The sequence below is a fragment of the Ciconia boyciana genome, chromosome 7, assembly GCF_034638445.1.
Source record: "Ciconia boyciana chromosome 7, ASM3463844v1, whole genome shotgun sequence".
NCBI lineage: Eukaryota > Metazoa > Chordata > Aves > Ciconiiformes > Ciconiidae > Ciconia > Ciconia boyciana.
This window is the reverse complement of record NC_132940.1, coordinates 33,421,652-33,446,442: the sequence shown is the minus strand read 5'-3', so window position 1 is coordinate 33,446,442 and position 24,791 is coordinate 33,421,652. Positions and strand designations below refer to the sequence as shown.

At 44.5% G+C, this 24,791-nt stretch overlaps 1 protein-coding gene across 1 annotated transcript in view; it reads left to right on the top strand.

The window, feature by feature from the left end:
- COLGALT2 (collagen beta(1-O)galactosyltransferase 2) overlaps nucleotides 1-24,791 on the top strand; it is a 56,265-nt gene that overhangs the window by 16,011 nt on the left and 15,463 nt on the right. The window contains exons 2-4 of the mRNA XM_072867023.1: nucleotides 19,409-19,519; nucleotides 21,018-21,135; nucleotides 21,895-22,029. Of these exons, the coding sequence (XP_072723124.1) occupies nucleotides 19,409-19,519; nucleotides 21,018-21,135; nucleotides 21,895-22,029 (364 nt within the window). The remainder of the gene's footprint in view (nucleotides 1-19,408; nucleotides 19,520-21,017; nucleotides 21,136-21,894; nucleotides 22,030-24,791) is intronic.

The window sequence follows — 24,791 nt, the reverse complement described above, 5'->3', positions numbered from 1 at the left end:
CAGGCAATGAAGGGGAAAAAATTAGCTATCCTCAAACTGCATGTTTGTGGTCAGGATTAAACCTTAAGTAGTTAAAATAAATTGTGCATTTGCATTCTTCTCCGCTGTGCAGTTACCACACTTGCTGATGCAGCCTTCAGTGCTCGGCTCTCCCTGAGGCTTGCACCTCTCCAGTGACGCTCCCTGACGCCTGCACAAAGAGGACAGACCAGCAGAAGTGAGAATTGTGATGTTGGAGCGGGGTTGTGTAGCATAACAGAAGCAATCCCATACTTTGTTTAAATGTCACTTTGTTTCCATGATCCCTTTTCCTCAGTTGAGGATGAGAAATACACAGCATTACTTATAGAAGGCTGCAGAGCTATTAGCTTATACGATTAGAGAAATGTTGAGAACTCACTGTTTTTCTTTCTTTTCTCTTTAATCAGTCATCAGCATAGCACCAGTTTTCCATCAGTTTGAGTCCAGAGTCACTCTTTTCCAAGAGAAAATGTGTTCTAACTCTGGCATCTGTAGTATGTCACATGTGTTCACCAAACAGTAGCCATGTGTCCCGCACATGTGTGCGCATGTCTCCCTCCATACGAGAAGCCGTATGGATTCCTGTATGCGTGAGTGAAACATGAGATCACAAATGAAAGGGATTCAGAGTCAGAAATTTTAGCTAGCCCAAAGTATTTGGAATTTAAAAGTAGAAATGCTTTGCTTACACATAGCTCTGTTAAGTGATGAGGATTGTGTGGCGTTAGTTCAGACGACCATGTTATTCTGTGCTGTTGTCTGTATGAGATGACAGAAAAACATCTTTTTTGCCACCTGAGTGCTGAGTTAGGCAAGAAAAACAGAGGTTTAACTGCCCAGTTTGACAGCTTGCTTAGAAGCACACACTTCAAAGTACAAAAAGATGAAAGGCACTTAGTAAACCAACTCAGAATCACAGCCCTCTGTGATCTGCAGAAGGCTGCTTGTGAGGCTGGAGGTGGGGAGAGATCACCAGGTCAGCAAAGGAAGTGGTCTGTTGAGCAAGGAACTCGACAGATTTGGCCCTAATTTTGGGATACTCCAACGGCGGTAAGTCATGTTTAGCACTGTGGAGGCTGGAGTCTGGGCCTGAGCTCCTGGGTAGAGTTCATCTACTTGTTTCTCAAAAGTGTGTGCAAAGTATTTCTAATCCTGGAGATGGTTTTGGTTTTTTTGTTTTTTTTTTTTCTTTTTATCCAGTATGAGTGCTTCACTGCTTTAAATAATAAATCTAGAACCACATCTCCAAAAACTTTTTTTTTTATCAGTGAGGAAGGCAAAATACTTGGACAGGAAGAGAGACTTTGACTTTGAGCTTTTGAGAGTTTCTTAAAAACAATACAGAGGAAAAGTTGTTCTTGAGATTGCCATGGCCACAAATTTACCACTAGGCTGACAAATACTCTGCGAGTGTGTTAAGTAAACTGCTCTACAAAAGCTGAATATTTGTAATTTATTTCAGTGTATATTTTAGAAGGAGTGTAGGCTTTTTATCATTCCCAGCCCTTACACCCACTCCTTTTTTGTGACTTGTGAAAATCCATTAATCTCTTTGCTTTTGTTTCCCTTCCTGTAAAACGAAGCTATAATGTTGCCTCAATGCAGTGCTCGGGGAGGTTGAGACCTTTGCCATGGATTTCAGGGGCCTCTGGGCATGCCCTCTAACCTGTCTGATTCATATTGCCTTATTCCCAGAGGTACTGTGAAGATGAGTACACTTAGCCATTCAAAGCGAGAACACTGTAAAATCTTTCTCTGGTAGAAATTCAGAAAATTTTGATTGATAAGTTGACTATTTCATGCTTGCAAAGTGTTGTTTGTGTCCCGTGTCATCCATCCCCCATACTCAGAGCCCTCTCAGTATATAAGGTGTTGTCACCTTTCTTAAGCTGAAATGTGATGGACAAAATTACAGATGACATCCAGGAAAACTCTCTAGTTTGTATGTAAAGGTTGAGTATTTTTTTTCCTGTTTGGCTGCAGTGGTTGTTTTTCTGAACTCTTACTTAATTACGTATAAAACATTTTCAGCCATGTGCCAGCAAATATGACATAATCCATTTATTTTGAAGCACTGTACCATTCCATGCAATTCAGAGAACCTCCTTTTCCAGTATAACTGGCCACTTGAGAAAGGTTAGGCCAAAATTATGCATTCTCAAGTTCCATGCTGGCTTCAACAAAGTCTAACTCTAAAATAACTTACTGTAGGGTTTAGCTTAATATTGGTCAAAGCAAAATTTGGCATTAACTGCTTTAGGCCAAGTGAAACCTGTGCTAGTGAGAGGATAATGATCTTAAGGGTCTTTTCCAACCTAAATGATTCTATGATTCTGTGATAATGAAACCCACTATGTTTGTTTGCTGCAAATTTGCAATAGATCAAGAGAAGTGTACAGTCTGATGTCATTAGATGCTGCATATAATTAACTTCATCTTGTAGGTTTACAGGAATTATGCATTGGTTGAGCTATTTAAACTGTTTGGGGGGGTTGTTTATTCTGGGAGGGAAGGGCTGATTGTATCTCCAGCATAACACTTTGGTTTTGCTTATTTATTGCTGATTCCTCCATCCTGGAATACAGGAAAGTAAATGACTTGCATGTTTCTGGCTGTGTTCCTTTTCAAGGACTCTCTCTGAAGCTCTGATAATCCCTGAAAAGGCAAAAATCTTTTGTTCCTGACCCTGTGACTAACTAGGGTGCTTTAGCCTTTGGCTGTGCCACTTTGTGGAGTGTTAGTGGAACAAACTGTGTCCTGGCCATAGCCCTGGCTGGGCCCTTGTATAACCTCTGCGTGGCTGGTGGTGGTGGAGACCAAGTTTAGAGCAGGTGGTGAAGAGGAGAGTCTGCTAACCATTCAGAAGATGAACACAGAGGGAAAGTCAGGCCCCAAATGTCAAATTTAGCTTAACACTGCAGTGAAGACTTGACACAGCAAAGACTCTGAGCTTCCTGGAGTCACTGAAGTGCTTGGAAATGGAGACTGAATTAATTAAGTCCATGAAGGTGGCATGAGTAAGTCCCTAAAGCCTGGATGGTGAGTGCAATGCAATGTATGATGTAGGCTTATCCATGTGTGGGTACTGAGCAATAGGTAAAGAGACAACCTGACTCCCAAACCTTCCCCTCCTATGGTTACCCTGCTGATTGGGTAGACCTCTTCTCTGCTGCAGAGAAGAAAGCTCTGTAGCCATTTACTATTTTATCATTTGGAGACAGTAACTAACCGGTTGGAGCCATGTCGAACATTTGATTAATTTATTTTTAATTTTCTTGCGTTACCTTTTCTATATGGTTCTTTATAACGTTAATGCAAACTGTAAAGCCAGCGCACGTGCCTTGCCTTGAAGACAGATTGTCCTGGCCTGCACCCATCATATCCTTTCATTTCCTTACCATATGGCAGGCAGCAACATCTTAGGATGTAGGTTTTGTGATCATCTTTTAGCTGTGTGTTCAGCCTCCTTCATGTGGCTTCCATCAGCAGCAGCTGTTGTAAACACCTTGGATATCTTTGGAAGAACCTGGAGATAGTGTTGGGTGGATTTCATGCCTCAGTCTTCCCAGGAGCATCTGGTACACATCTAATTTTTGCTATTGTGTTTTGAAGTTTCTTTGCTTGTTTTTGATACTATGGGTCAGATTCAGACCTGTTGTAAAAAGTGGAAACTCTTTTCCTTTGGTGGACAGAGGTGTTAGCCCTGTGACTTCTTGGAGGGCTGTGACATTTCCCACCAGCTGTGCACCTGAGTGGCTGAGAATGTGCCTCAGCACGTCGCACTGTTATATGCTTCTATACCATGGGCTAAATAGTGCAAATCCTGTATCAGCTCTGATGCAACTTGCCCGTGATATGGCATCTGAAGCTCTTGTCCTAGCTGTGGAGCTGTGCTCTCTCCAGTATTCATCTAGAGCTATGAGCTCTTAGGCCACATTTTCTCCTGGTTTCTACCAGTGCGTTCTTGTTTGTGCTCTTGGTGTACAGGCTGACTTGGGGGTGCCCAGCAGTGCTGGGACATCTTGTGAGGAGGCAGGCTGGCAATCTGCTAGGCACAGCCTGGTGATGAAGATATCATGGTCCTTTTCCTTGTGTCACCTCATGCTGTGCTAGACAAAACCTTTAATTGACATGTCTTCTGGCTGTAAAAGCAAGGATAACATTTCCCTCGCCTGCAGACTCAAGCCTGATCCTTCTTAAAGGTCATGCTTCCAGAAGCATTGGAGTCGGTTGCCCCTTAGGACAGGTCTGAGGCTCAGTGCTTTGTGGTCTGTGGAAGAGGAGGTGCTCTGCCAGCAGGAGGAAGGCCAGCTTGCTTACAGATTTGCCTGTGGTGGTCTGTCGTGGGGACACTACATAGACGAGTTTTCTAGGCCAGTGCCTGGATCCTTTGTGAAGTACAAGACAAAAAACATGGCAACTCTCCTCCTTGTGAGGAATTTGTTACAGGTCCCTGGTTGACTTTTACTTGCTGTACCTCCTGGCCTTATTTTAAAAGCAGATTCTCAGTTAACACTTTCCATCCCAAAGGATGCTCACTTGCCAATATGCAGGCTGTAGAAGAAGCAGCCAAGAAATTTACTTCTGTTTCTACTCCTCTATGTCTGCACTAAATGTTATAAGTACCTGGGGTTTTATCATCCTTATGCTTGCCCAGTTTGCCTGTAGGCACCTAGTAATTCACTAGCCCTCCTAGGAAAGCAGGAGTGTTTATTATGTGCCTCTGCCAGCCTTGATCCTGTTATCTTGCACTGTAAGAATGAACTCAAGTTATTGTTAGTGTCAAAAGTTATATGAGCTTCTAAGTGCACCGATGGCTTATTGTGCTGCCTGTTGAGATTGTGCTGGGGATCACATGGTAAAGTTTTAGATTGGGTATTGATTCTGATGAGGGCATTGGTACTTATCCTTATAGCACAAGCAAAAGGGGAAAGGTATTCTGTCAGCTGAGCATAAACCCAACACTTTTTTCCTGTGGGAATGCAGATGCCTGCCTAGGAAACTTTGACTTATGTATGCTAGGCATTTTTTTAAGTTACTTTTCACAAACAAACTAGAAATAATCCACAGGTGTCTGCTGATCACAGTTTGAAAACCACCATTCTCAAGCCATCCTGAAGTTGAATTCCTTTGAAAAAGTCTTGCTAACTTTGTCTGCTTCTGTTTCTGAAAGTCTGATACCTGGTACAACACACCCATGTACCTGATATTGATCTGCTCTGGTAATTGGGAAGGAATTACCCTTCCTGGCTGGGCTTAGATTTGTATTTGTATTCCGTATCATCCACTTCTGGTGGTAGCATTGCAAATCATCAGAGTGGAGAGAGATTCACATGCATAAGCAATGAGGAAAAACTTATTCAGTTGTTGTAACTGCTTTTGCCTGTGCAAGGCAAGCCTGGAGCTCTATCTCGGGGTCTAAACCTTTAAACTTGGCAAAATTCCCTGTGTGAGAGCATGGCAAAGAGAGCTTTGCATCTGACAACAATAATCTCTGCACTTTGACAGCAGTGCTGAGATTTCTCCATGTGTCTCTAATGATCTATTCATCTGGTACATGCTCCTGCCACAGCCCTCTCCATGCCCAGACAGTGAGTCCTTTCATGAAGGAGAAGTGCAGAGTCATATTTCTGAGTGCAAATCAGCCAGGGGATTTATTTGTAGCGTAGGCTCGGCCAAGCTAATTTCTCTCAACAGCTATGCTGCGAGTGAGCCACTGGGAGCTGGAACTGGGAAGGTGTAAGCGAATACCAGTGTGTACATTGCCAGCAGACAGAGGAGCTGAGGGCTGGCCCTCATCTGTTGGAGGGCAGGTTATGCAGAGGGCCAGGAGTTCTTCAGCCAAATACTGAGCATAGTCCACTTTGTCTTGGTGTCTTTCATGATTAGACGCTTCCATAGGATGGTGCAACAGAAATACAATACTTTGCACCAGGCTCATTGGCCTGCGTGCCCCAGGAGTGCTAAGAAGAATCCCAGCCCTCTGGAAGCTGATGGTGTTGCCACTGGGAGACTCTCTTCGGTTGTGCTGCTGCACTCTGGCAATCCTGAACTTGGGATGGTGGCTGAGTCCAGACTTTCTTCCTGCCTGCAGCACCCCTTTTCCAAGTCTTCGTGGGCAAAGCCGTATTGTTGCTTCTAGTGGAATGGATGAGTACCCATGGGGCATATGTATGCCTCAGCTTTTTGTAACTCTGTGCAGGTGTTGCTTGAGGGAGCCTTCTCAGGAGGTGGGCACTAGGGTTGCAGAAAAGCATGAGGTCCTCCATTAAGCTGTGCAGGTTCAGTACAGAGCACTGTAATATTTCACTGTTGTCCAAAAGCCTACAGGGGTGGTATTTTGCAAGCTGTTGCTCATTGAGTGTGTACCTGAATCCTCAGTCTTCCAGACCTGCTGAACTGGAAGATATCTCCTAGCATTTGTGCCACATTTTTCAGAAATCACCTCACATACACAAAATGTTTTGCAGTTGAGGTTTTCTTTGTGATGTCTCTGTGCACCTGAGTATGTAGGCAGGTAGCAACTTGTTGGAGACTAGGTCTGGAGGGCTTGGTGCTGTTGTCCTATTGACACTCCTATTCAGCCTGCAGCAACAGCAAAGGAATTCCTGGTCCACTGGAGAGGCGCAGGGTCTGGATGGAAATCTGCCCTAAATGCCGAGCTGACTTCAAATAGATACATTGAGGTGGCAGTCCTATTGCCTGGTCTGCACAGGGGTTTTGTTGAAAGACTGCTAACAAAAAGTAGTGACTTTCCTGTAGAGTAGCCCTGGTTTCTTTAAACCAGGCTAGAGGCTGACCAAGTAGCAGGGGAGGTATGTCCTTGTAGTTCAGGGGCATTGGGGACTCTCATCATCGTGTTTGCCTGATGGCTCTTTCATTCATTCTTGCTGGGGCGTGTTCCTTGTCCTCTGACTATCGGTTTGGAAACCTGCACGTCACTCGCAGAAAGTCTGCAGGATGCTGAGAGCACTTAGTGCAGCACAGCTCGTTTGACCAACCTGCCAGTCCTGTTTCACGGGCTAGTGGGAGTCCCAGCAGTTTGGTTACATTGAGTTTATACCTGTGCTTTCAACAGGAGAAAGTCTGATTTGAAAATGAATGCAGACCAGGGACTTACTGATGTGTGACAGTGACATGTCTTTATTACTTATGCTCCACCTGCATCGCTGCTTGAAGGGAAAGCTTACACTTTTGGAAAGATAAATGAAAATTGTAAACTACTGAATAGAGTGAATGGCTTTCCTCAAATATCAGAAGGCCGGTGAGCTGTAATCTGAAGCTCACTGGAGGTGAAAGAAATCCCCTGCGTATTTCAGCAATGTTTGTGCCAGGCTTTGTACAGAGGTTGGAAGTTCCAGGGAGTCTCCTGCTGATGTGAAAATATGAAATACCGTTGATTTTCAGTGACTACTTAACTTTGAGCATCTCCTGCCCTTCTAAACATACCTATTTTTCTCTTTCCAGAAGCAAAATCTTTCTGGATAGCCAAGTATCCTTTGCCACTTTGCTCGTAGGAAGAACAGCTTATGGCCTGTTCTTACATTTCTCTTGCAGTTCTTCCCTACTTTGAAGCAGACCCCTTCTTCAAATGCTAAATTTGGGGTTCATCTCAGAGAACACTGTTGCTAGGACTTATTGAGTTCTTCCTCGGTCTTGTTCTCTTTTGAGATGCAAATCATTGTGTTCCTATTTTATATTTCCTGTGGCCTCAAAGAAAAGCTGGCTGAAAACCTTTGGGAAGAATGTCTTTATTGTTGCATATCAGCAAAGTTTTCACATGAAATGGTCAATTATTGTTTAAAACTCACTCTAGTGTTACATGAAACATCCTGCAGGTTTCCAGGTCACAGAGCAGATTCTCAACTGGTAAAAAATCTGAATTTTCCTTTGCTCCAGAATTACCTCGGTGTGTTTCTCATTGCTGCTCGAACTCCTCCTAATTAGTGACATGATTTAAAATACTGTGTTTCCATTTCCTATTTTTTTACATTGTTTCTGTCAGCCTGCACTGGACAAGTGACAAAAAATCACTTTTATTTGTAGCCATTTAATTGTACAGTATTTGGATTACAATAAAAAGTGTTTCTATGTGTGTTAAAATGACTTGATTAAGTCTTGTAGGATATGATTAGAATGAAAATCCATTCATAATGGAAAGGAAGTAATGTTTAATATTTTAAGCCAAGAGTTCCTAAAAATGTCTTGTCTGGAAAGGTACATGCTTAAACACTTTGGAAGAATGGAGCGTACCTGTCTGAACCACATAACTTGGTTATGTTCAGCTAATCCTGTTCTCTTCAAGTTGGTATAATCCTGAGGTAAGTATTCCATTATTCTTTGCCTGCTTCAAAGGAAAAGAAGTCTGTTGATCCATACCAGTACTACAGTATGGACAATGGCTTTGTCCTCATCTTGGCAAAAGAGAGATCTAGGTTTGCAGTAATAACAGCAAGCTTTGGACCTTTATTGTAAGCTCGGGAAGGAGGTGAGGTTCAGGGAAAGGCGGGGAAGGTAAAGGAAGATGTGGAGAGGTATTAGGTTTTCTTTCCTGGCATGTTGTAAAACCTACTTTTACATTCTGAAAGTCTCAATGTTGTATACGTGGAACTGCAAAGAGTGTAAGATACACCTCTGGATGAAAGCTCTCATTGGGTGGTGTGGGGGCTGGGAGGCAGGCACTGTGTGCTTACGGTTATAACTGTGGGCACGGTTATAACTTTTGGGGGGAAATAAAAAAAGAAAAAAACAAACCTAAATTTAAAAAGTAAGCCACTGAGTGGAATGACTTGAGTCTGCCTTTCCCTCCAGTACTGGGCCTCTAGTGGTCCATGGTCTGAGTCTTCTTACTGGAGGCAAGGCAGTCTGTGGGAACCTTGCAGTCATTCTTCTGTGAGCTTGGTACAATGACTGACAGCTCTTCAGATGTTTCTGTTTTGGGGGACCCTTGGTAATGTGGTATGGGCCCATATTCAATGTGTCCGTTGAAAAATCTGTGGTACTGAGCACCTAAATTTGAGCAGATTCTGCCCTTTAAAACCTATCCATTTTTGGTTACCAGAGCCAAGAATATTTCTAAATACCAGCATTCCTTCCCAGTGGCCTACACACTTTCATTAATCTTGAACAGCTGCATTAGCTGGTGTCTCAATTAGCATTGGTGGGAACAAGCTATCCCTTCAGCAATTACAGAACTGTTGCAATTAATTCCTTGTTTGAGCAAATTGATTTCAGAGGCTAGTCACAGCCCTGATCCTGTGCATATGTGATTTCCTGGGCTTTCCTTATGGGAGTTGTTCCCTTGAAGCCAAGTCTGCTTGGAAATATTCACAAGGCCAGATGCAGATGGTTTTTTTGTTTCTTTTAAAGCTTTGTCTGCAGTGGGGAGACCATGGGGAGAACTAAAGCAAGATGAAGAAGGGACTTGGGATTGAAGTGCCAGGAACCTCCTTTGCCCTGCAAGAGAATTCCCCTTACACGGATGCTAGAGAAGCTGTTAAACATGGATTTTTGACTATTGGCATGAGGCAGCCACAAGCAGCCCTAGCCTGATGGCTTTTCTGGGGAGATGTTGATTTCCCCGTTGTGTCTGTGCCCACTGGGCTTAAGCACAGACCTGTCATGGCACTGTACTATCAGAGACAACCTGAGGATCTTGGGGATTGAGAGACAAGAAAGTGAGAGATTTCTTGAGGTAGTGTGGAAAGACCAAAGATCCTGGTGTGTACGAAAGTATGTACACACTGACATACATCTGTGAATCATTCTCTCACTTGGGCTTGGAAGATCAAGTTTTTTTATGTTTTAAAATCGCTGCCGCTGCCAGCAAAATCCATTATCCACAAGCTGCTGAAGGGCACGGGGAAAGAGTTAGAGGAGAGACATATTTGTTGCATTCCTGTACTGTGAGGTCCTGTTCTTGTATGGCTGCCCAGCCTGGAGAGTGTCGCTGCTCTTGTTACTGGCTCCACACTCCCACACAACTCCCTGCCACTGGTCTGGGCTCAGACCGCCTCTCCGCTGGGAACTGACATCTTAGGGACCAAGTTAAAATAATTAAAAAACAAAATAAGGTGCTTCCAAAAGTCTGTCCTTAATTAAGGAAAACCCTAGAACAAATGCCAAGTCCCTATGAAGCCAAGAAGTCTTACACATACGTTAAGATTTTAACACCTTGTTTAAATGCTTAAACACTTCTTTGAACTTGGGCCTGAATGTTCAGGCCTTGTTAATGAAGTGTGTGAGCATAATTGTGCTAAAATAAGTGGTGGCAAGGAAGATTTAAATCTGTTCACAGTCTCTGAGCTGCATTGTTGTGAGCTAGCTCGGTGACGTCTCATAATGTTGTGATCCTCTGATCCCATTGGTACCTGTGAGATTTGAGGTATCGAGTCTCAGACTAATAGATGCAAGGTAGGGCTGGCAGTCCAGGGAGCAGCACAAATACCTACAAAGCAACAGCGTATTTCTAATGAAAAGAAAATTGTTTGTTAACTGAGTCTCCTCAGTGCTGGGTGAACAAGAGCCATACCTGCCTGTTGGTGGGGGAATGCTTGAAAAGATACAGTGGGCCCTGCATGGTTTGCTGCATTTTTGAGAAGCTCCTGAGCAGGAGACGGTGAAGTACGTGATAGTAACAACTCCACTTGCTCCCCTGTGGTAAAGAAGGACGTTTTCACAGCTGAAATGAAACACTAGAGTTTGGGAAATTGGGGTATACTGCCGAAATGGGTGCTGAACACCTCTTTACTTGTGTGTCAAGCCATGCTAGAGACAGTAAAAAAAACTAGCCAGCTGCTTTGGGGTGGGTAGTGTGCTGTGGTCCTCAGGGGAAAGGTGGTAGGGCCATAGCTACAAAAGCTTTGTTTCAGGCCGTTGTAATGGTGCATCTGCTTTCTGGTAGTTCTGCACTGCCTTGGGAGCCTCCTTCTCACTGGGTTTCAGAAGTGTTTTGCCTCCGTCTTGTTTTGAATTATTTTCTTCCCTTTTAGGATCCATACCTTCTCTTCCAGTCTCTCCCAGCTGCACTGTTTCCTAGTCAAGGTAATTCATCACTGGTTCACAGTGGAAACTGCCAGTTTGGTGGTTTTTATGTTTTGAATTGGTTTTCTAAGTTTGGCAGCATTCAAACAAAAAAGCAGGGAGAAATGACACGTCTGTTACTTTATTTACTACTTGTTTTGGGAAATCTAAATCCAAATTTGTATTTGACTCATATTAGGACTCCATTGCTGGATTTTATTTTTTGTTATTTTTGGCAGGGCTGAATTCACACCCAGAATAAGCAGAGTCATCAGTCAGGGTAGCCTGTGTGACACTGAGCTCAGTTCTCCGCTCAGACCAGGGAGCTCTTTGAGCTGCCCAAAGTGACTGAAAGCCAAAGGCTTTTGCTGCAGGATCTAAACAATTCGGAGGCCTCTAGCAAGCCTTACAAAGCTAGAAGTACCTTGCTGTCTTCCCTATTTCTGCTTTCTCTTTAGTTCAAGTTAAGTTGTTAACTTATACTGTACTCTGTTCATCACATGTCATTAGTGCTGTGGTAAAAAACATTGGACTGTTGTAGCAGCTTGTTAGTGATGGCTAGTGCTGGATGAAGTAGCATGGCCTTTCTAATGCTCTGGGGTTTGAAATCCCTCCTGGTGTCCCTCTGGTTTGAAATCCCTCTGGTGTTTCCCCAGAGCATCGGGGGAACTCTCTGTGCAGTGCACCGTGGCTGCTAGCTCAGGGACAGAAGGTTGTCATGAACGTGCTGAGTCCTGCTTTGAGGGCTGAGCTTTCCAGTAACCCTCTCGAAGCATCTGGTGGGGCCAGCTTTGGCTATAGGCCTTGTAGCAAGAGTGGGGGATGCAGCTTTGCTGACTCAAAGACCAAGCCATTTGGTGACAGCACTTTTCTGTCTCCAAGGCTTCTCCGGAGAGCCCAGACTAGCCAGATTCCTGATGAGGGTTTATGCTTGTGGGAGGTAACTTCCTTAGGAATAACTGTAGAATTCAGCGTTTCTTAATAAGCTGGAAGGTGGCAGGTCAAGTGGCCTTGCCAAACTTTAACAAACAGTAAGAGAGTTGGGTCTGAGCTGCCTTATTCCCCATGAGTCTGTATTATCTCTAATAAAACAGGAAAGATAGGGCTCTGCAGGTGAACTCCTTCCCATTCTGTCTCACTACCTCAAATGTGTGAGGGCATGGAGGGGTTTTAGGTTCAACCTGAGTATTTGGGCACTTCGGTTAGCACAAGTTGTGGAACACAGCATACAGAAGTATGCTTCCACCGTCCCTGTTTGTTTCGAGATGTAACCTCTCTCTGAACACTTTATTACTGCTCTGTTCTGTGGAAGATGGCCAAGGTGAGCTACTGGTGCTTTTGTCACCAGTTTCTATGTTACAGTTGTTAAGAGTGATCTACTAACAGGTTTTCTATTAACTTTGGGCTTCGCTTTGGACGAGACCCTGTGGCTTTAGGGCATGTGGCCAGCCTATGGCTCTTGTTTCAGCAGAACTCAACATTGGACTACATCCCATAGTAAGCTTTGTGGGTAGACTGAATCCCTGGCTGCAAGTGGAGAAAGCGCAAGAGACACAGCTAAAATGGATATCTCTGGGTTTTCCTGGGACTTGGTTACATGCCCAACTCGGTCCTGCAGTGTGCAGAAGCAGCAGGAGCCCTGGAAAGCCATGGACATCCTCTTCCTGTGAGCCATTCTCAATGCAACCCCAACCATCAGCAGCATCCTGACTGTTGTCAGCCGTGGTACATGCTTGGCAGAGCGATGGGAAGGGCCCACTTGAAGCTGGGTGTCTGAGTTTGGCTCTCATAGCAGGAAAGGGAGAACCCAACACCCTCCTCTAGCCCTACAGTCTTCAAAACACTGACAGAAAGGGAAAGGGTCCTCTTGTAGCTTTCAAAAACAAAAGCTATCTGTCTCCAGTTCTGACTCTGCTTTGCAGTATACACTTCTTGAACATGAAGTACTTAACCCTGCTCGAAGTCCTCCCTCCCTACATGTTTGCCAAAGGGAAGAGTTGGTAAATGTTAAATTCAGTAGGAAAATCACTGCAGGGCCCTGGCCATAGAGTTTCCCACATGTGTTACAATGTGACCCGTACCCTGACAAGCCAGGGGCACACGCTGTTGGTTTTGTCCTGTAGTACTTTTCCTATACAGATGGTGAAGGTGAAAATTTTATCCTCTGACCCAGTGCCTGCGGTAAATAAACTCTAAATAGTTTGGAAGAGCAGGCTGGGATGTGAAGAAGTGAAAAATGGTGATTTCTGGGGGAGGAAAAGAGGAGGACAGCCATCAAAGCCTAAATTAACTCCCTCTTGCAAACATAGTTTGAGGAGACATTATCAGGCTAAAAATATGAGCGGTCTGTAAAAGAAGCAGTTTTCCTTGTACACTGCTACTCACATGTTACTTAATTAAAACAGTAGTTGCTTAATGTTGTGCTTACTTTTCCACTATTCATGGTACTTGAGTTTTTTTGGGAGGGGGTACTTTGCTGAGCATGGACAATGAGGGCTTGTGTCCATGGTAAGACTACTGGTTAAAGCCAAAGTAAATATTGAAGTGGTTATAGTTGTGCCGACATAAGCCCCTGTATGAACATTCACACTCAAACTCTTTTTTTAAATTTAAATTCTATTCATTGGAAAAGGGTTTAAATCTGAGTGGAAGAAGCTGCCATCTTACTGGAATAGGAGTGTCCATCTGGAGGCCTGTTCCAGTTTAATAAATTAAGCTTTCTTTTCTAAAAAGAGTGGCAGGAGTTTAAATTTTTTCCTTGTCACTTCACCACTCTTTCCTGGCTGTGTCACACAGGCTTCAGATTGTAAATCTCACAGGAGAGCTTTTTTTCTTAAATTAAATTCTAGACATTGTTAATCAGCTCTTGAAAATGAAGTTGCCTCCCTTTTAGTGCAAAGGTTGTCGATATAACCTGCCCCTTTTGAGAGAAACCTGCTGTTTAAGTCTTCTCCCCCAATTACTAGTCCAGGCAGTGTTCTGGCTTTGCGTTGAGAGTTGCCTGCAGGGAATCTCTTGAATTTCATCAAGTCCCGCACCTGGGAAGGAAGAACCCTTTGCAATGATGCAGGCTGGGGAGCAGCTCTGCTGAAAAGGCCTCAGGGGTCCTGTGGACCAGCAACCTGAATGTGAGCCAGGTGTGCCCTGGTAACAAAGGTCAACTGCATCCTGGGCGGCATGAACAGAAGTATAGCCGGGAGATCAAGGGGAGGGATTATTCCCCTTTTGCTAGGCACTTGTTTGATCACAACTGGAATACTGCATCTGGTTTTGAGCCCCCTTGGTGAAGAAAGATGTTAACAAGCATGAGAAGTCCAGCAGAGAGCCATGAAGATGATGAGACCGTGAAGTTGATGAGACATTGGGGAATGACAGGTAAGGATTGTACTCCTTGCCAGCCAGCTCACCTCTCCTCTTCTATGGCCTTGCACTTAGCGTATCTTCTTGTAGCTCCTGCTTGGTCTTGACAGCAGGAATGTTTCAAACTGATCCACTCAAAAAACTCGATTGGAACCTGATGCTGGGCCAAGAGTAATGCTGATGGACTCAAACTCAAATAATAGTGCTGTGCTCACCACCCTGCTTTCAAAAATACACCAAAAAAAAAATCTAAGCACTGCCTTAGTCTAAGGGCCATGTGGACTGCTAAGCTGTGTTCTTGGTGAGCTAAGTGGAGCTGGGTTAAGATGGCCCACTCTCCTCACCCTATCAAGTGCATACCATGGACCAGTAAGGATCAGAGGATGTAGTAAAAACACTTTTCCAGGAGAGGCAGGTGAGGAGGGATGATAACATCTCTTAAGTGGCATGCTCTCACCATCAAACTTACTTGTGGGACATGCAGAGAAGACCTGTTGGCCTGTGCTGCCTCTCTCCACTGGCACTGTTGTAGGAGGAGTTTGGGCAGACTGAAATTGCTTTTCTGCAGGTATTGGAGGTACTGCTTTACCTCACCTGCTGTAAGCCTTTTCCAAGAGGAGTCAGCACAGGACACTGCCAGCACAGTGTCTTCCATGTGATGCTTTCTTACCCTCAGTTTATCACATGAACAGTCTCATCCCATGGCCATGTCTCACTGTACCAGACATGACCCAAGTGTTGGCTGCTCTGTCTGTGTGTCTCAACCCTTCCTGACTGTCATCACGCAGGGAAAAGACAGCCAGTTTTCCACAACTGGGGAGATGTGCACCATGGGCAACAGACCACCAGTGGTGGTCGTGAGATCTGCAGCAGAGATGGCCTTAGCATCTTGAAAATGGATTAAGAATGAACAGGGTCCAACTGGTCCATCCAGCTGAGTTAGAGCACTGAAGTTTTAACTGTGTACTCGGCTTCTTGAAGTCCTACAAACTGTCTATCACAGAAGAAGCACTTATAATGGCGAATATCCTGATGTGCCTCTTATGGCTTGAGGAGCTCTTGCTGCCAGTGGGAAGTCCTGCTCATATTTTTATTTGCCTGTTTTTCTTGTTCAGGGGTTGTTTTTTTTCTTTTTTTTTAAAAAGGGCCTGTTTTCCCATACAGTGGTATTGCAAACAACATAGCTGCTATTTTTTCTGGGGGGATAGGTGGACTGGTTCAGATATTACAACAGGAGTAAGTGCTGATTTTGTTTGATCTTAAATGTGAATTGTTCTGAAACTAATAGTGATAATTGCTTTTGGGAATGGCTTGGTTTGTTTGGGGGTTTTTTTGGTGGTTTCTTTTTTTGAGGCTCAAAGCTGGAAAAACAAAGGTTTGCCAAATTGCTAGTCATAGGGCATGTTTCATCCAGGGCGTGACAAACTTTATGGCCTTTGAGAACTTTTGGGCTTAGAAATGCTGCTGTGTGGATAGTCCTGGAGACTTCAGTCCTTTATTTTTGCCAGAGCTTTGTCTCATCAATGTCTTTGTAAAGGTGTACTGGGATGTGAATTTACTTTCTACATAACAACACCATTATAGTCTGGGCAGTAAAATGCCATTTTCCTTCTAGCAGTTTCCTTGTGGGTAAATCTAGAGGTTCCTCCAGGCTCCCATTCATGTGTCTCACGTCTGTCTGGAAGTTGGAGTCTTCTGGGGTGAATTTTGTCAAGGCCATGCTGCCCTACCAGGAGCAGGATGGAGAAGCCCAGGTGTGGGGGTCTGATGGGCTGTTGGGAAGCTCTTTCCCTAGGCAGCCCTTAGCACAGGGCAAGATCAGGTAGTAGCAGTATTTGGTGTACTGTGCCCTTTTCTCAGGATGGTGGTGTGTCCATGCAGTGACACTTGTGTGGTCTGACCTTATAGGAACTGGAGACAAAGACATGACAGGAGGAGCATCCTTCAGCGCCCTTGTCTTGCCTGGGGAAGTAAAGAAGGGCTAGCTATTGAGGGCAGCTAGCTTTTGATGACAGAGTTGCAGTAACTGTCAACCACTGTCTTTCAACTTTAAGGTTTCTTCTGCTAGTCAAAGTTTTGGACTTCATGAAGCAGCCCTGAGCAATTGAGGAAACAGCCTTCTATCATGTTAATAATTTTCTCTGAGGTTGAATGACTCTGTTCTCACTTTTTTTGTCAAGGAAATTGTCTTCCATTTGTGAACTTTGGGTTTCCATTGCACATGCCTGCAAGCAGCTCCCCCACTAATACATTTTGGGCTTGTGTGTGTGCAAAGCTGAATGGAGAAAAATCTGTCTGAGTCAAGGGAGCAGCCACCATAACACCAAGACTAACTTGACATGCACACAGCTGAAGCTTCCCCTTTTCCTCCCCAGACTGTAGCAAACCCCTCCACATCTTCCCACTGATCTTATGCCAGGTTAGAAGGACTGGGATGAGGCTTGCTGAGGGAAATGGGCACATGCACCTGACTCTGTGGGATTTGTGTGCTTACTTTAAGGGTTTGCAGGATCCTTAAGACTAGCTTGGACCTGACAAAGAGTATGGTGTGAGATGGACTCCGGTGTTCTTCAGGATGGCCACCATCATCTTCGCTTGGTTTGCATGATGCCTAATTGCAGTGTGGTCCCACTGTATGCAGGAGCTTCTTGGTGCCACTGCAGCTCCAGTGATGACCATGAACAAAAAAATATTTTCACAGTTGTCTGGTATTTTAGGAATTTTGCAGCTGTTGTTCACAGACTGTGCAGCTGGAGTGTGGGAGGAGAGCAGAACAAGACTAGTGAAATGTGCAGTGGCTGTGGGAGGCCCAAGCAAGTGTGCTAAAACAGGGGCTTGAGTGAATGAGCTGCAATCTATAAAATACATGGAGCAAGTTTGACTTAGTGTCTTCTACCAAATCAGCACTATGACTGTTTTAGTCCAGTTAAACATCCTTGCAAGCTAGATTTGCAGTGCCGTGCGACCCAGGGTCTTGGTCAAAAGCACACCCTGAAGTTACGACTAAACCCAGCCTTGCTCTGTCATAGGAGAGCAGTTCATAGCAAAGAAACCAGTCTCCATTCACTTGCTGAACTTTCATTATTTATTGTTTCAGTAGACAGGAATAAATATTCAACAAATAAGCTTCCTGTCCTTAAGTGATTGTGTTTTTCTGATTATAAATAAACTTAAAATCTGAATTCTTGATTCTTTGTTAATTTAAACCAGGCTAGACCCCATGGGATTGATATCTTCTGGTTGCATGAACTAGAAAGGGTTCATGCCCTGATTCTCATCTGGAGTATGATACAATGACTTGGGCTGAAGGTATTTTCCTGAAATAGCTTGGAGTAGCTCTAGGGTTTGGGATGTGCCCCCTTTGTCCCTTCCGTGTGCCTTCCCCTAACTACAGGTATCTCTGGCTTCAAGTAGGGTGGAGGATGCTGTGGGAAGTGCCTTTGGCTCTCTGGAGCTGGAGGACAAAATAGGCAATTTATAGCAGTTGATGGAGGCTTAGCACAGCCTTCCAGCGCCCTCCCGTTAGGGATGTGTTTCACACCATCTTTGCTATCTCTCCATGGGACCTTTTGGGAATATTTATACTCCCAGAGGAATATAAAGGGTTGTAAATTCTCAGTGGAGCTTGCAGAGCTGTGGCTGCACAGGCTGTGTCCTACAATGGGGCTGTGCTTTCCTGCCTTCTGGACAGGAAAAATGAGCAGCCCTTTGGCTTAAGGGAATTTGCTGTGGGATCTGCCATGACCACGTGAGTGGCCAGGTGTTGGATGTGCAAAGTCCTGGTCCCAGGGAAATGCATGCTGGAAAGGAGCAGCTGGGATGCGACTTGGCTCGCTTGCCCTGTAACCCGAAGGCTTGAGGATCCCAGGCAGAGATGAGCTTGTGGCTCCTTAGGGAGTGTTTCCACACGATTGCTGTCAGAGACATGGATCTCTGCATTCTGTTCCAGTTTGTGCAGCTACGCTACTCCACCCTGAGGAAAAAACATTATTCAGATGGTGCTTTCAGGCAGGATGGTGGAGGCCATAGAGGAAGCAGGCGGGTTTCTCCCACCCCATTGCTTGAGACTGAGTGCTATTGCAGTGTTTTAACAGAACATAGCATCTCTGCAAAGCTCCTCTGCGTGTTTTCACAAAGTCATAACCTCTGTGTCAGGAAACCATAAGAAAGCAAGCTGCCTGTCTCTGAGCTGCAGTCTTGCTGCTTGCTGGCTATAGTAGGGTAGGGGGAAAGAGGTCTGATGCTGATCCTGGTGTATGTTGAGCATCCCTGCCTTCCCCTGCCACCTCTGTGCTCAGCTTGGCCATACAGAGGGCAGTTTTGAGAGGCTGTGCTAATTGCATGTTGCAAATTGAAGGCAAGTGGCTTTCTAGGCCTTGGTTATAATTATCCATGCTGTAGAGCAGTGAGTGAGGTGTTCCTTCCCTCTGCTAGCAGCGTGTTAGCAGGGGGTCCTCTCAGTGTCTTAGCAGAGCCCTCGATCCTGGCACGAGTGATTCCTGGGCCGTAGGGTGAGGCAGCAGTGTACGCATGCTCGCACCCGGGCTGTGCAGCTTAAACGGTGGGCTCACAGGACGATACAGCAAGCAGAGCAAAATCCTGGTGCTTCTAGAGATAGGACCTTTGCAATTAGCTAACTTTGGGCCATTCATCTTGAGATGGCCTGTCTTGTCTTTTCCAGTGGATGAACTGAACAGAGAGTTCAGTCCTGCTTGATGATAAAGCTGCTGTTATTCCTGTGAGACAGGAGGAGATCAACGAGAGCGGAGCGGTGTGTAAGCGTGCCTGCGGTAAGGGGGTGCTCTGTCTTTGTGGGGGAGTGGGGCTCTGCTGCGTGCCTTAGCAAGGACTTGCACATCTGTGGAGCTGCCCTGAGTTCTGCCAGGAGCTGGATGCGCCTGTAAGAAATCAGTTCTGCCTCTGTTTGACTCATTTACCAGCTAGGAAAAGGCAAAGGACCTAAATCTTGTGTTAACAGGCTTCCTTTGTGCTCTCATTTTCCCAGGGTGGCCACTGACCACAATGTTGATAACACCACAGCAATCCTTAGAGAGTGGCTGAAGAATGTGCAGAACCTCTACCACGATGTGGAGTGGAGGCCGATGGAAGACCCCCAGTGAGTACTGCAGTGAGGGGCTGACTGAAGCTGTTTGGTGTATACGTCAAATTTTCTAGGTTTTCTGTGTTCAAACCAGGAGATGTACTAAATGTCCAAGCATTAAAATGTGGATTTTTTTTTTTTTATGGGGTCTGTCCCATTAAAATTGTGTTCTTATGGAGCCCATGAAAAGGTCTCTGACTTCAGTGAAGCAACTCACACAGAACGTCGGAGAAGAAAGCATTTTCCATTCAGTTATTTAGCATCTGCAGCTGCTTTCTTTGCATGGTAAACAAATCACTTAAAAAGCTACAGGGAATAAAAACTGTCATTCTTTATTTGCAAGGAAGCAGAGCAATCATAGCCCATTCCCATAGTGTCTATGAAAGTTCTGTCCGGGACATCAAATATTCAGTAAGTTTTGAGCCAGAGAACTAGATTTAATTCAGTTTATTATGCCTTTGCATGACTTGCAGAATCATTGCTTTGAAATACAATGTTAGGTGTGTTGGGTTTTTATTGCTTTATTTTATTTTTTTTTTTAAGGTCAGCTGTTCCTTGTTTTGTTCTGTTTTCTATTTCTTCCATTGGGGAGTACCTCAGGTTCCCCTTTCTTTAGGCTTGCTTTTACTTTCAAGGTCCTCAGTGCAGTGGTGGAGCATTTGTGGTACAAACCCACAGGGAATGCTTGTTTTATTGACTTTTTAAATCCTTTAATTGGAATTGAGTTTTCTTAATCCTTGTCAAGGTTGGCTTTTTTAAGTTCTGTAAAAAGTTTTTTAAATTCTTAGCCCCTTCACTGGCCTATGCTGGCACTGTTTCAAAGTCCTGAATTTTTATTCCACATAGGGATCTGTCCCTGCGTTTTCTTCCATCTTTGTTACGAAGTGTTTGCTTTTGGACCTGATCCTGAAAACAGACACATGCGCATAACTTTGCTCACATGATTGGACTCGTGGGGTTGGGTGTTGGGTGTTTGTAGATTTAAGAGCTGTTATCAGGATGTGTTAACAGTTACTAATAATGCCCAGACCCTGAGGGAGTCCAAATTGCCTTCATCTTTACGTCCTCGGCTCTGTTGATTCTACTGGGCTCAAGGAAGCTGCATTTATAGTTTTAAACTTGAACTTAAAGCCTAGCAGAGGACAGATGACTTTTTACCAGAGGGTCAGATGAGGTAAATCAGTTTTAGTTCATTTCAGTGGGGTAACTCCTGCTTACGTCAGGTGAGGACCTGCCTGCTGCAGAAGAAACTCCGGGTTTTGATAGTGCTATTTTGCTTGTGGCCGCTTGGTTGGCAGGAAATGCTGCAGTGCTGCTTGTTCTCCAGTGCCCTGTGTACACATGCCAGCACGAAACTTGGAATCGTTTTCCTCAAAACCTCTCTTGGGTTGCCTGAGGTGACTCCAACACTGTTTTTCTTTTGTAAGGAAGGCAGCAAGGGAACTCTTAATTTTTTTCTTAGTGTAATAGGGCCCAAACATGGGTTGCAGTCACTTTTTTTTTTCTTTGCTAGGTCTTACCCAGAAGAAATTGGGCCAAAACATTGGCCAAGCTCCCGATTCACTCATGTGATGAAACTCCGACAGGCTGCCCTGCGTGCTGCACGAGAGAAGTGGTCAGACTACATCCTGGTAAATACAAGGTTTGATTTATTAACTGTCCTCAGGCAAAAACTTCTCAGGTAGCCACTCTGATACTTGAGGCTGTCAAAAAGTTCCCTCTCCATCGAAAGACAAAGATCTCTTGCATTGAGATGCTGTGTGTCGTTTCTTGGTCTGGTGAGCAAGAGACTTTGCAGCTAGGGGGATAAGTCCCTGGGTAAGCCCAAGGCTTTCTCCGCAGGGGTCAGGATTGAATATAGTCCTGGTGGTGGGTTGGTACCTTCAAAGGTCCCCCAGATTTAACCTCCACCTGTTATTGATGCAATGTAAGGAAAATAGTTCAGCAAAACAGTTGTGGAAAGGTGTGTGCCTTTGGTCACTACAGCAGCAGTTAATGGTGGTGTTCCCACAGCCTCTGAACAAGGTGAGGGTGTGAGGCCATTTTTTAAGAGTTCTTCTTGATCCTCTTCAAAGTATAAACCTGCCCTGAATTTTCAGCAATGTTATTTTTTCCTCGCAGCTCCCTTGCCCCTGTGGCAACGTTCTATGGAGTCAGAGGGAAGCTCCGCATCTTTTCCCATCTCATAGCTTTGTCGTAGGGGCAGCCACCCCTGGGTTTACCTATAACAGTGATGTGCCCTATGGTATCAAAACTACCAGCTCAGTGCTTTTTGGGTTTTTTGTCAACTTCATGCCTCTGGCTGCCTTGTTCCCAGGAAAGTGTCAGGGGAAGCATATTGTTTAATCTAATAACAAATTTCTTTTTCTTTTTCCCTCTTCCTTCTCTAGTTTATTGATGCAGATAACTTACTGACCAACCCACAAACCCTGAACCTGATGATAGCAGAAAACAAGACATTGGTGGCACCAATGCTCGAGTCTCGCTCTCTCTATTCTAACTTCTGGTGTGGCATCACCCCCCAGGCAAGTGACCCCGTGAATGGTGCTGGGTGACTGTGCAAGCTATGTTTTCAAAGGCCTCCTGCCTTGTGTCTGTGAAGCAGTGGGCATCGTTTCTGTTCTGTGGGCTTTCCTATCTGCTTTTGTAGTGTCCTTCTGAAAAGAAGCTGCTGTAGCTCTGAGGCATGCAGAGGTGGTGTTAGCATGTAGTGAGGATAGCGGTGTCATGCAGTCATCTCAACTTGCGCCTCTCTCAGTGGCAGCATCCCAAATCTTGGGTGGGTATCTTTGGGAAAGGTCTGTACATTTATAGGGAATCTGAGAATAAGGGTAGAGAGGACATTGCAGTCTATAAGTGTTTTTCAGGCTTTGTTTTCTAATCGAGCTGTAGGTATGAGCAAAGCAATACATGTCCTGCAGGGTGTGCAGGCACATAGCTGAAACTTGCTTCCTTATCTGAGATTCCTCACTTGAAAAAGCTGAATCTGGACAAAGCTGAGCTTGCTTAGCCAGAAGTTCTGGGAAGTGATACAGTCCCACTAACTACATAAGAAATACTGATATATGCACCAGAATTTATCTGAGGTGGTTCTATATGTTTGTGTAATGGCCTTAAAACTTCTTGTGTAATTTTAGACTAGCTTTTCTGTATAGACACTAGTTTGAGAGGAATTTGCTTTTCTTTCTACAGCTCTCTGTTGTATATAGGTTATTTTTCTCACATACAAACAAGATTTATGTAGTGGGGCAACACCCTTTGCTTTGTAGGGAGTGTGTGTGCTGAAGTATCTATGTAAAGGGTACTGGTGTAAAGGATGGAAATGCTGAGCCTAGACATTAGAGTTTCATGTTACCTTTTCAAATCACATATACTGCAGAAAGTATCAGATACAAAAATGTTGTGTAGTAGAAATAGCATTATTTTTAGAGCCAGAACAAGGTTGAGCTATCACGTTACAAATTGATCCACATCATTGTGGTGTGTTGACCCTGGCTGGTAGGTAAGCCCCCACCCAGTCACTTGCTGGTTCCTGCCCAGGAGGATGGGAGAGTAAATTGGAAGGGCAAAAGCAGAAAAAAAGAAAAAACAAACCCAAAAGCAACGCTCATGGGTTGAGATAAAGACAGTTTAATAAGTGAAGGGGGAAAAAAAAACCCAAACAAACAAATGATGCAAAACCAGTCACTCACCACCAGGAGACCGATGCCCAGCCATTCCCTGAGCACCAGCTACTTTGGAAAAACTCCCCCCCAGTGTTACTGCTAAGCATGATGTTATATGGTATGGAAAATCACTTTGGTCAGTTTGGATCAGCTGTCCCAGCTGCGTCCCCTCCCAACCTCTCACCCACCCCCAGGCCTACTTGCTGTGGGGGACAGAGTGAGAAACAGAGAAGGCCTTGATGCTGTGCAAGCACTGTTCAGCAGCAGCTAAAACATGGGCATGTTATCAACACTGTTTTGGTCACCAGTCTAAAACACAGCACTGTATGGGCTGCCATAAAGAAAATTAACTGCATCCCAGCCAAACCCAGTACAATCACCTTGTCCATAAAAGGATTTTAGTAAGAGAATCAAATATGTAGAAGGGCAGATCTATTGTCACAGTCATTTTTTGCCTTTTTTCACTATTTTCCTTTGAAATGTTCTTGACTAAGCTCTAGATGGGCTTTCCAAGACATTCAAGCTGAAATGGGGACTGTAGTTAGTGCTTTTTTCTCCCAGTAAGACTCGATAATGAGCTTTTTGACCTCCAGTCTGCTGCTGGCATGTGTTTTGTCATCCTTTGGGGAGGCAGGATCCTAAGCTGCATGTCTCCTAGAACAGGAAGAGGTTTACTGTTCTCTTGAAAAGTTTCCCTTTTTGCCCATGTTTGCTCTGGAAAGCTTCAGGATTTCCTTTTTACTTCCATGCCTGAGTCTTATGTTTCCTCCTTCATAAAGACAAGCTTGTCCTGCATAGACAAATGTGTTTCAGCCTGAGCTGCACATACATCTTTGAGCTTCACTGGGGCATGTGAATAGGAGAGGCTTTAGAGAGGCTCCATGGTCCTGCCCTTCCCTACCCTCTTGCTTTATTCCAGAGAGCTACCAGATGTTAATTGTTGTCATTATTGCTGGAGTGAAATGAAGAGCAAACTCCGTTCCCCCTTTCTTCTATTTACCTGGTGTAAAACATCATTCTTCCTTCCCTGTATTACCAAGGACACAAGTAGGGACCACAGGCATGGTGAAAACATAACAACTGCACTGGGTTGGACCAAAGGTCCATCTGATAGCAGCGGTTCCTAGCAGATGCCTAGGGAATAGTATAAGAACATGGCAAACAAGTAAGTGAATGATACTTCCCCAAAATATTGTTCTGTCCTCTGGCAATCTCTTTCTCTATGATTTCTTGAGGAAGGTCTTTGTCTTTAAAGCTCTCGGTGATTTTTTTTCTTTTACATAAATCATTGTCTGAATCTTTTTTTGGCACCCACGCCGTCTTATGGCAAGGAGTTCCACAGTTCAGACTAACTAATTGAATAAAAATAGCAGAAAAAGTTCCTGAACTTTTCAAATTCTTGGGAAGTCAATATATAGATAAGAAAAGGTGTGTTTGTGGGTATGTTTACTTGTTTCTTCATAGAAACTTCATAGCGAAAGCATTGCCCTTTAAGTTTTTAAGGTTAAGTCCTGAGACAGCCAGGTTTTCCACTGATGTAACTGATTTTGCTCCACTGATTTTGCTCCACAAGCTGAAGTGGATCTTTGCCTGTGTGCACCAGCCTCAGCCCTGGCCCCTAG